Source organism: Mobula birostris, chromosome 3 (assembly GCF_030028105.1).
Source record: "Mobula birostris isolate sMobBir1 chromosome 3, sMobBir1.hap1, whole genome shotgun sequence".
Classification (NCBI taxonomy): domain Eukaryota; kingdom Metazoa; phylum Chordata; class Chondrichthyes; order Myliobatiformes; family Myliobatidae; genus Mobula; species Mobula birostris.
In genome coordinates, this window is record NC_092372.1 from 5,356,951 (window position 1) to 5,369,684 (window position 12,734).

Below are 12,734 nucleotides of genomic sequence, written 5' to 3' on the forward strand. Positions count from 1 at the left end.
TCGATGTGAATAAAGGATTTTGAAAATAGTGGAACAGTCATTCCCCCAAAATCATAATGGATAGATAGATTTGTAAATGCTAGACTGGGGAGTTTAACATCAAGTAGATTGACTCACTGCTTGCACGGATAGTTCGGCAACTAAGTCCTCCAAGTGTCAACCAACAAGTCAGTTGACACATCTCCGTAAGACACAGGAGCAGAATCAGGCCATCTGGCCCATCGCGTCTGTTCCACCATTCAATCAAGGCTGATCCTTTTTTCCCCATCTCCTCCTCAACCCCATGCATTGGCCAGTGGACACGTCACCAAGCCACTGAGGACAGACATTGGACAATGAACATGCCTCCAAGCCATCAGTGATGCCAGACATTGGCACATATACCTGAGATAGTTTTGCTTCCCTGTAATTCTGTTCTTTGCCAGTGCTCCAACATGGAGAAAATACAAGATTGAAAGCCCTTTCTTCAGTTGTCATTGAAGTAACACATTACACTCAAACACAAGACAACGAAATAAAGAACTTCAGAATTAAATGTTTATTAGTGTATTCACTGAGTCCGCATATACAACAAGCTGGAAGCTCCTTTTCCTTTCAATTTCACAAGTTCTACCAATACAGAATTCTACTGGTAAAACAAGCTCACAAATAGAATGGTAAATGCTCTAAAGAATTGGCCATTTTCTAGTTGGTGCTGCTTCTTTCCATTTCCAGTTCTCTATGGCAAGAGTAACCTTCACTGCCCTGCAGGCAACTTTAGCCTCCACTGAGCTGATCCATTAACACTAGCTATCTTTGCTCTCAAAACAGCTATCACTAGCTGCACTTACAAAGTACAGCACTAGTGTAATATAGAGGAAATAAAAATGGAAAATAAATTTAAAATCCTGCTACTGCCACAGAAAAAAGGAAATTATGACAGATGGGCCACAGAATCATTACTAAGTTGTACATTTGGTGTCTATATTACAAGATACACTGCCCCTCAAAACAACCTCCAATTAGAACACTAACCTCTGTATACTCTCTAACCATTTTGAAGTACACAAGTTTATAGTGTTTGAGGAACATGAACAACATATAGAGTAATTATCCTGATTTTGTTCTGAAACTACAAGGCTAATTTTGAAGCAGTGAAAAGTAAGGTGTACCATTTGGTGGGTTAATCTCAAATGCAAATCAAAATTGAACTTAAAATACTGCTTCAAAGACATTTTTACATATAGCCTTTTTAAAAATAATTAAGACACTTGATTCATATGCACGATGAGATTAAATTCAGAATATTTAACCATGTGGAGAAAAACAACAATGGCCATTTTTTTATTCAGCTTTCATTGGAGTAATCCAATGTTCTGGAAGTACTAAAAAAAAACTTGATCTTAATATTTAGAATAATGAAGGCATTTTGCATTTCACAGTTAACATTCAATACCTGTAACATGGTACCCCAATGACAAAACGGCTGAAGGGAGCTTTACCCTTGCAGCATAATACTCAATTAAAATTGGCTTTGAAACCATTACCTATAGGCTTATCCACCCTTACCATTATGTCACTAAATTAAACTTTATCTAAGTGGCAAAGCCTTCTTGTATATAATGATCAACTGAACGAGAGATAACATTCAAAAGAGCAGTGATTGACATAATGCAAGAATGTGAAAACCTTCAGATTACCAGATCCATATTGTGAGCAATATACATAGCTGATAAAATTTTGTAAGTATTCACAGCACTGCTATTTTCAGAAACAAGCCCTATACATCAATCCTGGTAACTCCAGAAAGAAACCACTCAACTGAAATTGTGTTGCTGGATTAGCTCGGTGTTGTTCTTCTATTATCCCTCACCCAAGTTATTGGGTGTATGCACATCAAGTATCACAAGTGCCCGAGGTTCATTAATAACTTGTACAGCAGCTCAACTACTTCAACCTATATCTTCTTGCTATATATTTTAGAATAATAATTTAATCATTGTTAAATTAATTTGTCCTTGCATCCCCTTATATTTATGTAAAGGATTAAAATATATCAGATAATTAACACAATTTGCAAATAAGACAGCCAGAGGAATCCCTTAGATAATGATGTATTTAAACAGAGCAGCAGAACTGCACTTGCAAATAGAAAGCATAATTTTAATTTTCAATCGCAGTATTGGATTTCATTTAATTTTGGGAAAGTTATAATTGAGACTTTGTGAGATTTTTGCTCCTATAACTACAGCTTCGAATTATCTTGAACTCTTGAAATATGCACGAGTAAAACTGCTATTGTCAAGGATGGAGTAGCGACATTTCTCTTGCAACTGGTGGTGCAGAGTTAACACAAGTTGCTGTTTCATGCAGCTCAATTAAAAAAGGGAAACTTTCCTGGATTGAAAAACTGGACATCTTTTCAAATTACTGAAGAAATAGATTTTAGATTGAACAATTTGGTGAGCTTTATTTAATCTTTACTTGCTAAAGTTAGCATGTTCAAAATAATGTATAAACAAGAATCTTGAGCTAGTTTACCTGATTATTACATTTGTCCTAGGATACGTAGAGCCATTGTAACATTGATGAAACCATTCAGAATACTTCCAGTGCGAGTAGAAATTGTAGCTGCTCTTGTGAATGCTGTCTGTTCGTAGTATTTTGCCACATTTTACTGCAATTGAGATACTCTCAATGAAACATGGATCAAGATTTTCTTTTGTGTGGCTGTGTCATTTTAGGGAAATTATAATTCTTATAACAAAGAGAGAACCTTACCTTATTTGGTAAGGTTTACCAGAATGTTCAGACAGACAGCTGTTACAATGCTTTAATTGACAAACCTCTTGTACGTAACTGAGATTCTCTCCAACACTGTTGCATATGGATGTTAACTGTGAATTTTAATGTTGTCCTGCAGCAATGTTCTTTTTATATGATAATTTAGGTCAGGGATAATAAAACTCAACAAGGTGCTTAAGTGGATGAGATCAAGTGTCATTCCTTTTAATTGTGTGTTCATGAACAGTCTCTGGGATAACACGCAAGGACTGCAACAGATAAGCCGTTCAGGTCTGTTGACTGGACTTCGATATTTTAGGTCCAGTTTTGATACTGAAATAGGTATGTGGATATTTAGGACATGCTCGAGCAACGGACAGACGGAGATCCCATCTGGGTCAACACTTTGTCAAGCCACTGCAAGGGACCATTCAGGTGGAGTTCAATCCAGCAAGGAGTGCTCGTCACGGTCTGCCGCCTAGAACAACAAAAGCAATTAGCACTGCAGCCAATAATGTCAGTCTAAAAACCAATGGATTTTTAAAACAGCTGTCACAATGTTCCTCCCTTAACAGCAATATTTTCTCAATACTTCAATGGTTGTAAAATTGCTAACATAAGACCATAAGATATAGGATACAAGACATATAGGCCATTCGGCCTGAGTCTGCTCCACCATTCAATTATGGGCTGATCCAATTCTTCCAGTCACCCCCACTCCCCTGCCTTCTCCCCATACCCTTTGATGCCCTGGCTAGTCAAGAACCTATCCTCTCTGCCTTAAATACACCCAATGACTTGGCCTCCACAGCCACTTGTGGCAACAAATTCCACAGATTTACCACCCTGACTAAAGTAATTTCTCTGCATCTCAGTTCTAAAAGGATGTCCTTCAATCCTGAAGTTGTGCCCTCTTGTCCTAGAGTCCCCTACCATGGGCAATAACTTTGTCATATCTAATCTGTTCAGGCCTTTTAACATTCGGAATGTTTCTATAAGATCCCCCCTCATTCTCCTGAACTCCAGGGAACACAGCCCAAGAGCTGCCAGACGTTCCTCATACGGCAAAAATTTCATTCCTGGGATCATTCTAGTGAATCTTCTCTGAACCCTCTCCAATGTCAGTATATCCTTTCTAAAATAAGGAGCCCAAAACTGCACACAATACTTCGTGTGGTCTCACGAGTGCCTTATAGAGCCTCAACATCACATCCCTGCTCTTATATTCTATACCTGACAATATATAGGATGCCAATACAGAAATACTATAATATATATATATATATATATATATATATATATATATATATATATATATATATATATATAAAAATAATACTATACGATACAGAAATGAATGCTAACACTTCATTCGCCTTCTTCACTATCGACTCAACCTAGAGGTTAACCTTTAGGGTATCTTGCACAAGGACTCCCAAGTCCCTTTGCATCTCTGCATTTTGAATTCTCTCTCCATCTAAATAATAGTCTGCCCATTTATTTCTTCCACCAAAGTGCATGACCGTACACTTTCCAACATTGTATTTCATTTGCCACTTCTTTGCCCATTCCCCTAAACTATCTAAGTCTCTCAGCAGGCTCTCTGTTTCCTCAACACCACCCACTCCTCCATCTACCTTTGTATCACTGGCAAATTTAGCCACAAACCCATTAATACCGTAGTCTAAATCATCGACATACATCGTAAAAAGCAGTGGTCACAACACCGACCCCTGTAGAACTCCAATAGTAACCGGCAGCCAGCCAGAATAGGATCCCTTTATTCCCACTCTCTGCTTTCTGCTGATCAACCAATGCTCCACCCACGCTAGTAACTTCCCTGCAATTCCATGGGCTCTTATCTTGCTAAGCAGCCTCATGTGCAGCACCTTGTCAAAGGCCTTCTGAAAATCCAAGTACACTTACGTCTACTGCAACACCTTTGTCTACCCTGCTTGTAATTTCCTCAAAGAATTGCAGTAGGTTTGTCAGGCAGGATTTTCCTTTCAGGAAACCATGCTGGCTTTGGCCCATCTTGTCATGTGCCTCCAGGTACTCCGTAATCTCATCCCTAACAATCAATTCCAACAATTTCCCAACTACTGGCGTCAGGCTAACAAGGTCTATAGTTTCCTTTCTGCTGCCTCCCACCCTTCTTAAATAATTACTCAAGTCTGCATTACAGTCATTAAAAATAAATTCATTAGTTGTAACCTTTTTGAAGTGAAGTTTAATTATAAATATGCTTTCCCCTGCTTGAAAACTACTGAGACTGTGTTTTGTAATTTTCATATGCATGGCTCCTGGAAAATACACCTTAAAGTTTGACAACTAGAGATCATCTCATTAGAGGTACTATGTCCACTTATTTGTATGACGACTCATAGATTGAAACACCAGACAAGGAAAACAAATTTTCCATCAACATTAAGAACTGTAACTTAAGAGTGATGGGTGGGTGAAAGGTGACACAGGCAAGCAAGACTTCTGAATCTTAAGAACAGAAAATGTGGGAAAAGTGACCAGGAACAAAAAAAACTGTAAGGCCATATTTATCTTCCGTCAGTTGTGGAAGTTCAACAGTGCATATTGATGAACTAACAGGACCAATGGGTCCAAATTAACATAGAACATAGAATAGTACAGCACAGTACAGGCCCTCCGGCCCACAATGTTGTGCCGACCCTCAAACCCTGCCTCCCATATAAACCCCCACCTTAGATTCCTCCATATACCTGTCTAGTAGTCTCTTAAACTTCACTAGTGTATCTGACTCAGGCAGTGCATTCCACGCACCAACCACTCTCTGAGTAAAAAAACCTTCCTCTAATATCCCCCTTGAACTTCCCACCCCTTACCTTAAAGCCATGTCCTCTTGTATTGAGCAGTGGTGCCCTGGTGAAGAGGCGCTGGCTATCCACTCTATCTATTCCTCTTATTATCTTGTACACCTCTATCATGTCTCCTCTCATCCTCCTTCTCTCCAAAGAGTAAAGCCCTAGCTCCCTTAATCTCTGATCATAATGCATACTTTCTAAACCAGGCAGCATCCTGGTAAATCTCCTCTGTACCCTTTCCAATGCTTCCACATCCTCCCTATAATGAGGTGACCAGAACTGGACACAATACTCCAAGTGTGGCCTAACAAGCGTTTTATAGAGCTGCATCATTACATCGCGACTCTTAAACTCTATCCCTCGACTTATGAAAGCTAACACCCCATAAGCTTTCTTAACTACCCTATCCACCTGTGAGGCAACTTTCAGGGATCTGTGGATATGCATCCCTCTGCTCCTCCACACTACCAAGTATCCTGCCATTTACTTTGTACTCTGCCTTGGAGTTTGTCCTTCCAAAGTGTACCACCTCACACTTCTCCGGGTTGAACTCCATCTGCCAGATAAAACTTCTGCTTTAAGATGGTGCCAAAGATGTGCGTCAGCTTACTTGTAGTTTGAAAGCAAGAGAATTAGATTAAAATAATTATTAATAACACTTTTTTTTTTTGAAGTAAATTCTGGCAAACTATCACAAGCAATGAAGAAGTGTGCAAAGGCGAAGTGAATTTGTAGGATGTGCCCTGCTGGTAAGTAGCAAAATTGGCGCACTTGGAGTTGGAGCCAAGCAGACATACTGCCTCCAATGAGCACAATTCAGAGGGGAGAAGACCGAACAGAGGAGTTTCAACGCCCGTCCAACTAAACTGCATATGAAAGTGGATCGCTCTAAATGCCAAGCCAAATTGGAGAGATTAAGAATTGGTTCTTTGGCAGCAAAATCCAGGTCCAAAGCGAATCGCTGGGTGGCATGTTTAAGGCCCAGAGTGACTCACCATGGTGAGGCCCAAGTCCTAATGCGAGGTACCATCTGCTGTTTGGACAATCTAAATGCCAGCCCATATAGAATGGAAAGGGAAGGTGTCGAGAGTCAGTCGAGGACAGATTGTTCTGGGTGCCCAGCCAAATTGGAGAGGTCAAGAATGGCTCCTTCGGCAGCGAGATCTAGGCCTGAAGCGATTTGTAGGGCCAGGTCCTATTGTGAGGTTTGGACAATTTAAATGCCAGCCCAGATAGTCTGGGGGCTTCTCTCTCTCCATGATGTTAGGCTGTGAGACTGCACCTGGCTGCTGCAGTTCATGTCTGTAAATTTTGCAGTCATTTGCCTCAACTAATATGATGAAATAAATACCAAAGCTCTGGGCTGCTCAGGGGATTTGGACCTAAGGTCTCAATTTGGTTCGGAATGCTGCTGTTGTTGCTTGCTTCTATTGTTTCTATATTTTGTGTTTTTTTTCCTTTCTCTGTGGGCACAGGGGGTAGGGGGAATTAGCCTTATTTTTTTTAAATTGGGCTCTTTCAGGTTCCTTGCTTTGCAACTGCCTGTAAGGAAATAGATCTCAAAGCTGTATAATTTATACATTCATTAATAAATACACTTTGAAACTTTAATCACCTGTTAATGTTCCATGAGCCTCCTATGAACCTTATATTGCTTAACTGCGCTTTTGCACATCCTTCATATCATTTTCTGTTTAAGCTCTTTACTAGCTACTCTTTAAAGGGAAGACAGAAATTTATAGAATTACTGTTACATTTCTTACCTATATTCAGCACCCCATCCTTTCACAAAACTCATCCTAATTGTGCACATTCTGGTTAATTGGTAAACTGCCTCAAAGCCTTGGTTCACAGACTGGGCCAGGAGTGCTGCAAACTCCTGGTTATTGAAGATTTTCAGGTTACACCCTAGGAAACAGAATTTTTAAAAAATACCAAATTATATTGGTAGGTAGAGTAAATGGGTAAGTATTCAAATATATCATCAGAATCTCAAAATATTGCAAATTATTCATCTTCATGTATAACCAGACAAAATTAGTGCATTACTCAGCACAAAATGCTGGAGGCATCTACGGAGAAGAAAAAACAGCTGACACTTCGTGCTGAGAGCTTCATCAGGACTAGAAAGGAAGGGGCCATGAAGGCAGAACAAGAGAGTGCGGGGGAGGGCGGAGAGAAAGAGTACAAACTGGTAGTTGACTGGATCAGGTGAGGGGGAAGGCAGGTGGGAGGAAGGTCATACATTTGAAGGTAGGAGTGTAGATGGAAGGTGTGAAGGGATGAAAATCTGATAGGAGGCTACAATGGACCATGGAACCATGGAGGGTGGAGAACCAGAGGGAGGTGTTGGGCAGATCATGACTGCAGAAGAAAATTGTGAGAGGGCCACCACAATAGAAGACGAAAGTTAAAAAATGAAAAGAGGCACTGGGGGGAGGGTTGAAATCTGAGGGGAACAGTTACCAAAAGAGACCAAACAAAATCGATGAATATGTCACGTGTTCTGAAGGAAGTAGCTGTGGAGATTGCGGAGGCATTAGCAATGATCTTTCAAAAGTCGATAGATTCTGGCATGGTTCGGGAAGACTGGAAGATTGCAAATGTCACTCCGCTATTTAAGGGGGCAAGGAAGCAAAAAGGAAATTATAGACCTGTTAGCTTGACATCGGTGGTTGGGAAGTTATTGGAGTCGATTGTCAAGGATGAGGTTACAGAGTACCTGGAGGCATATGACAAGATAGGCAGAACTCAGCATGGATTCCTTAAAGGAAAATCTTGCCTGACAAACCTATTACAATTTTTTGAGGAAATTACCAGTAGGCTAGACAAGGGAGATGCAGTGGATATTGTATATTTGGATTTTCAGAAGGCCTTTGACAAGGTGCCACACATGAGGCTACTTAACAAGATAAGAGCCCATGGAATTACGGGAAAGTTACATACGTGGATAGAGTGTTGGCTGATTGGCAGGAAACAGAGAGTGGGAATAAAGGGATCCTATTCTGGTTGGCTGCGGTTACCAGTAGTGTTCCACAGGGGTCCGTGTTGAGGCCGCTTCTTTTTACATTGTACATCAACAATTTGGATTATGGAACAGATGGCTTTGTGGTTAAGTTTGCTGACGATACGAAGATAGGTGGAGGGGCCGGTAGTGCTGAGGAAACGGAGAGTCTGCAGAGAGACTTGGATAGATTGGAAGAATGGGCAGAGAAGTGGCAAATGAAGTACAATGTTGGAAAGTGTATGGTTATGCACTTTGGCAGAAAAAATAAATGGGCAGACTATTATTTAAATGGGGAAAGAATTCAAAGTTCTGAGGTACAACGGGACTTGGGAGTCCTCGTACAGGATACCCTTAAAGTTAACCTCCAGGTTGAGTCAGTAGTGAAGAAGGCGAATGCAATGTTGGCATTCATTTCTAGAGGAATAGAGTATAGGAGCAGGGATGTGATGTTGAGGCTCTATAAGGTGCTGGTGAGACCTCACTTGGAGTACTGTGGGCAGTTTTGGTCTCCTTATTTAAGAAAGGATGTGCTGACGTTGGAGAGGGTACAGAGAAAATTCACTAGAATGATTCCGGGAATGAGAGGAGACCTCATAGAAACATTTCGAATGTTAAAAGGCATGGACAGAGTGGATGTGGCAAAGTTGTTTCCCATGATGGGGGAGTTTAGTACGAGAGAGCATGACTTAAGGATTGAAGGGCACCCATTCAGAACAGAAATGCAAAGAAATTTTTTAGTCAGAGGGTGGTGAATCTATGGAACTTGTTGCCACGGGCAGCAGTGGAGGCCAAGTCATTGGGTGTATTTAAGGCAGAGATTGATAGGTATCTGAGTAGCCAAGGCATCAAAGGTTATGGTGAGAAGGCGGGGGAGTGGGACTAAATAGGAGAATGGATCAGCTTATGATAAAATGGCGGAGCAGACTCGATGGGCCGAATGGCCGACTTCTGCTCCTTTGTCTTATGGTCTATGGTCTTATGATCAGATTGGAGATTACCTAGACAGACTATGAGGTGTTGCTCTCCAGTTTGAGTTTGGCCTCATCAAGGCAGTAGGAGGTCATAGACCGATATGACAGCGCGAGAATGGGAAGGGAAACTGAAATCTGGCCATTCAGAGAACCTGGTGATTGTGACAGGCAGAGCAAAGGTGCTCAATGAAGCATTCTCCCAATCTGTGTAGAGCAGGCCACACCCCAGACAAGGCATACAAAAGGACCTCATTAGACTTGCAGGTGAAGGGATACCTCACCTGGAAGGACTGTTAGGTCCCTGAATGGTGGCCTGATGAGTCATTTATTGTACCGGTGCTCCTGGTGTTGCCTCTTTACATTATTGAGACCCGACACAGATTGGGGGACCACAGGGAGCACCTTTGTCTATCTTATTACTCAACACATTTTGCCAAATAGCCACAAGTACCTAAAGGCTGCTCTGTTTATTCCTACACTGTCACTTGCATGAAAACTAGTTACCAATCCAACTTTGAACAAAAACTTACTTTGAATTAGACTAGGAATAATTTTAGAAACTTCATCCCCAGACAGTATAGGCATAAGCATAAACATTTAACCAAGGGTCATATATAATTTTAAAGATATTTTAAATAGATAGCGAGCAACTTTCTCCCTTTGCACAGATGTCTACAACCTGAAGGCATAAGAACAAGAGCTGCAAATGGCTTCCTTCCCGATACACAATATTAAATTAGTTGAGCAATTAGCTTCTTTCAACCAGAACCCCAAATTAATCTAATATCTGAATTTTCTTACCTGGTGGAATCTTACACACTGTTGCAGGATGCCAGCCATATCTTTGATTACAGTTGGGACTCTGAACGAAGATGGCACTATCACTCAGGCACTCGGCGAACACCTCTCCACCAATGTAATACAACCTCACTCCTCTTCCTAAAAGAGGAATGATTAATATTTGGAATATATACATGCATTACTGGTCATATTAGAAATGTACCTTCATTGTCAAATTAATATGCTAAAAGAATAAAATCTGTTCTTATTGGAAATATTTAGATAAACTAGAAATTTCATCGACCTTAAGGCATAGGAGCAGAATTAGGTCATTTGGCCTTTCAAGTCTTTTCCGCCATTCAATCATAGGTGATTTTTTCCCCCCTCCTCAGCCTCCTCTCCCTGTAACCTTTGATGCCTTGTCCAATCAAGAATCTATCAAGCTCTGCCTTAGATACACCCAACAACCTGGCCTCCACCTGGCCCCCTGCCACAACAAGTTTCACAAATTCATCACCCTCTGATTAAAGAAATTTTTCCGTATCTGTTTTAAATTGACGTCCCTCTATCCTGAGGCTGTGCCCTCTTGTCCTAGGCATCTCTATCATGAGAAGCATTCTTTCCACATCTACTCTGTCTAGGCCTTTCAAAACTTGAAAGATTTCAATGAGATCCCTCCTAAATTCCAGTGAGTACAGACCCAGGGCCAAACAATCCTCGTATGATAATCCTTTCATTCCTGGAATCATCCTTGTGAACTTCCTCTGAATCCTCCAAAGCCAGCACATCTTTTCTCAGATGAGGAGCACAAAACTGTTGCCAATACTCAAGGTGAGGCCTCATCAGTGCCATATAAAGCCTGAGCATCATATCCCTGCTCTTGTACTCTAGACCAGGGGTCCCCAACCTTTTCTGCACCACGGACCGGTTTAATATTGACAATATTCTTGCAGACCGCTGACCGGGGGGGGTTCAAGTAGGGTTAAACTCACCTCAACATGTCTTTTACAGTTAGGGTTGCCAACTTTCTCACTACCAAATAGGGGACAAAAGTAGCAGTCAAATATGGGACACTTCTGTTTACCTCAGGAAAGACTACCATGACCATGAAGCCTTGCGCGGACACCTGTGTGCACATGCGCATACGTGCCGATTTTTTCCCCACAAATCCGTTTTGGCTTAATCTTCCAGACTACACTGTACATACATTATTTCTACTTTATATAGGCTGTGTATTTATCATATCATTACTGCTTTTACTATATGTTAGTGTTATTTTAGGTTTTATGTGTTATTTGGTAGGTTACTTTTTGGGTCTGGGAACGCTGAAAAATTTTTCCCGTATAAACTAATGGTAATTGCTCCTTCGCTTTACGCCATTTCGGCACGAAAAGTTTCATAGGAACGCTCTACCTTAGCGGGGGGAAATATGGGACAAGGGACAAGGGCAGTCCCATATGGGACAAACCAGTTTAGCCCAATATAGGGGGTGTCCCAGCAAATATGGGACAGTTGGCAATCCTATGTTCAAGTTCAACAGTGCGTGACAGGGAATGAGGAAAGGTGCAGCTGACTCATACCGTTTCCTCACGGCCCAGTAGCACATGCTTCATGGCCCGGTGGTTGGGGACCACTGTTCTAGACCTCTTGAAATGAATGCTAACATGGCATTTGTCTTCCTCAACACCAACGCTACCTGCAAGTTAACCTTCAGGGTGTTCTGCACCAGGACTCCCAAGTCCCTTTACATCTCAGATTTTTAGATTTTCTTCCAGTTTAGAAAATAGTCTGCACATTTATTTCTACTACCAAAGTGCATGACAATGCATTTTCCAACATTGTATTTCATTTGCCACTCTCTTGCCCATTCTCCTCATCTAAGTCCTTCTGATGCCTTCCTGTTTTCTCAACACTACTTGCCCCCTCCACCAATCTTCATATCATCTGCAAACTTGACAACAAAGCCTTCTATTCATCATCTAACTCTTGATATGCAGCACAAAGTAACTTTCCTTTAATACCATGAGCTCTTAACTTGAAAAGCAGCCTCATGTGACACCTTGTCAAAGGCCTTCTGAAAGTCCAAATATACAACTTCCACTGCAAGCCCTTTATCAACCTTACAAGTGATCTCCTCAAACAGGTTCGTCAGGCAAGATTTTTCCTTATAGAAACCATGCTGACTTTGTCCTATCTTGTCCTGGGTCACCAAGTACTCCATAACCTCATCTTTAATAACTGACTCCAACATCTTCCCAACCACTGAAGTCAGGCTAACTGGTCTATAATTTCCTTTTTGCAGCCTTCCTCCTTTCTTAAAAAGTGGAGTGACATTTGCAATTTTCCAGTCCTCTGGCACCATGCCAGAGTCCAATG

The 12,734-nt window shown here is 41.2% G+C and overlaps 1 protein-coding gene across 2 annotated transcripts in view; it reads right to left on the minus strand.

The window, feature by feature from the left end:
• Window positions 1–528: 528 nt before the first annotated feature.
• smad2 (SMAD family member 2) overlaps window positions 529–12,734 on the minus strand; it is a 121,505-nt gene continuing 109,299 nt past the window's right edge. For both annotated transcript variants that reach the window (XM_072252172.1, XM_072252171.1), the window contains 3 exons: window positions 10,380–10,517; window positions 7,364–7,508; window positions 529–3,241 (listed from right to left, as the gene is read on the minus strand). In XM_072252172.1, the coding sequence (XP_072108273.1) occupies window positions 3,118–3,241; window positions 7,364–7,508; window positions 10,380–10,517 (407 nt within the window). In that variant the 3' untranslated portion in view covers window positions 529–3,117. The remainder of the gene's footprint in view (window positions 3,242–7,363; window positions 7,509–10,379; window positions 10,518–12,734) is intronic.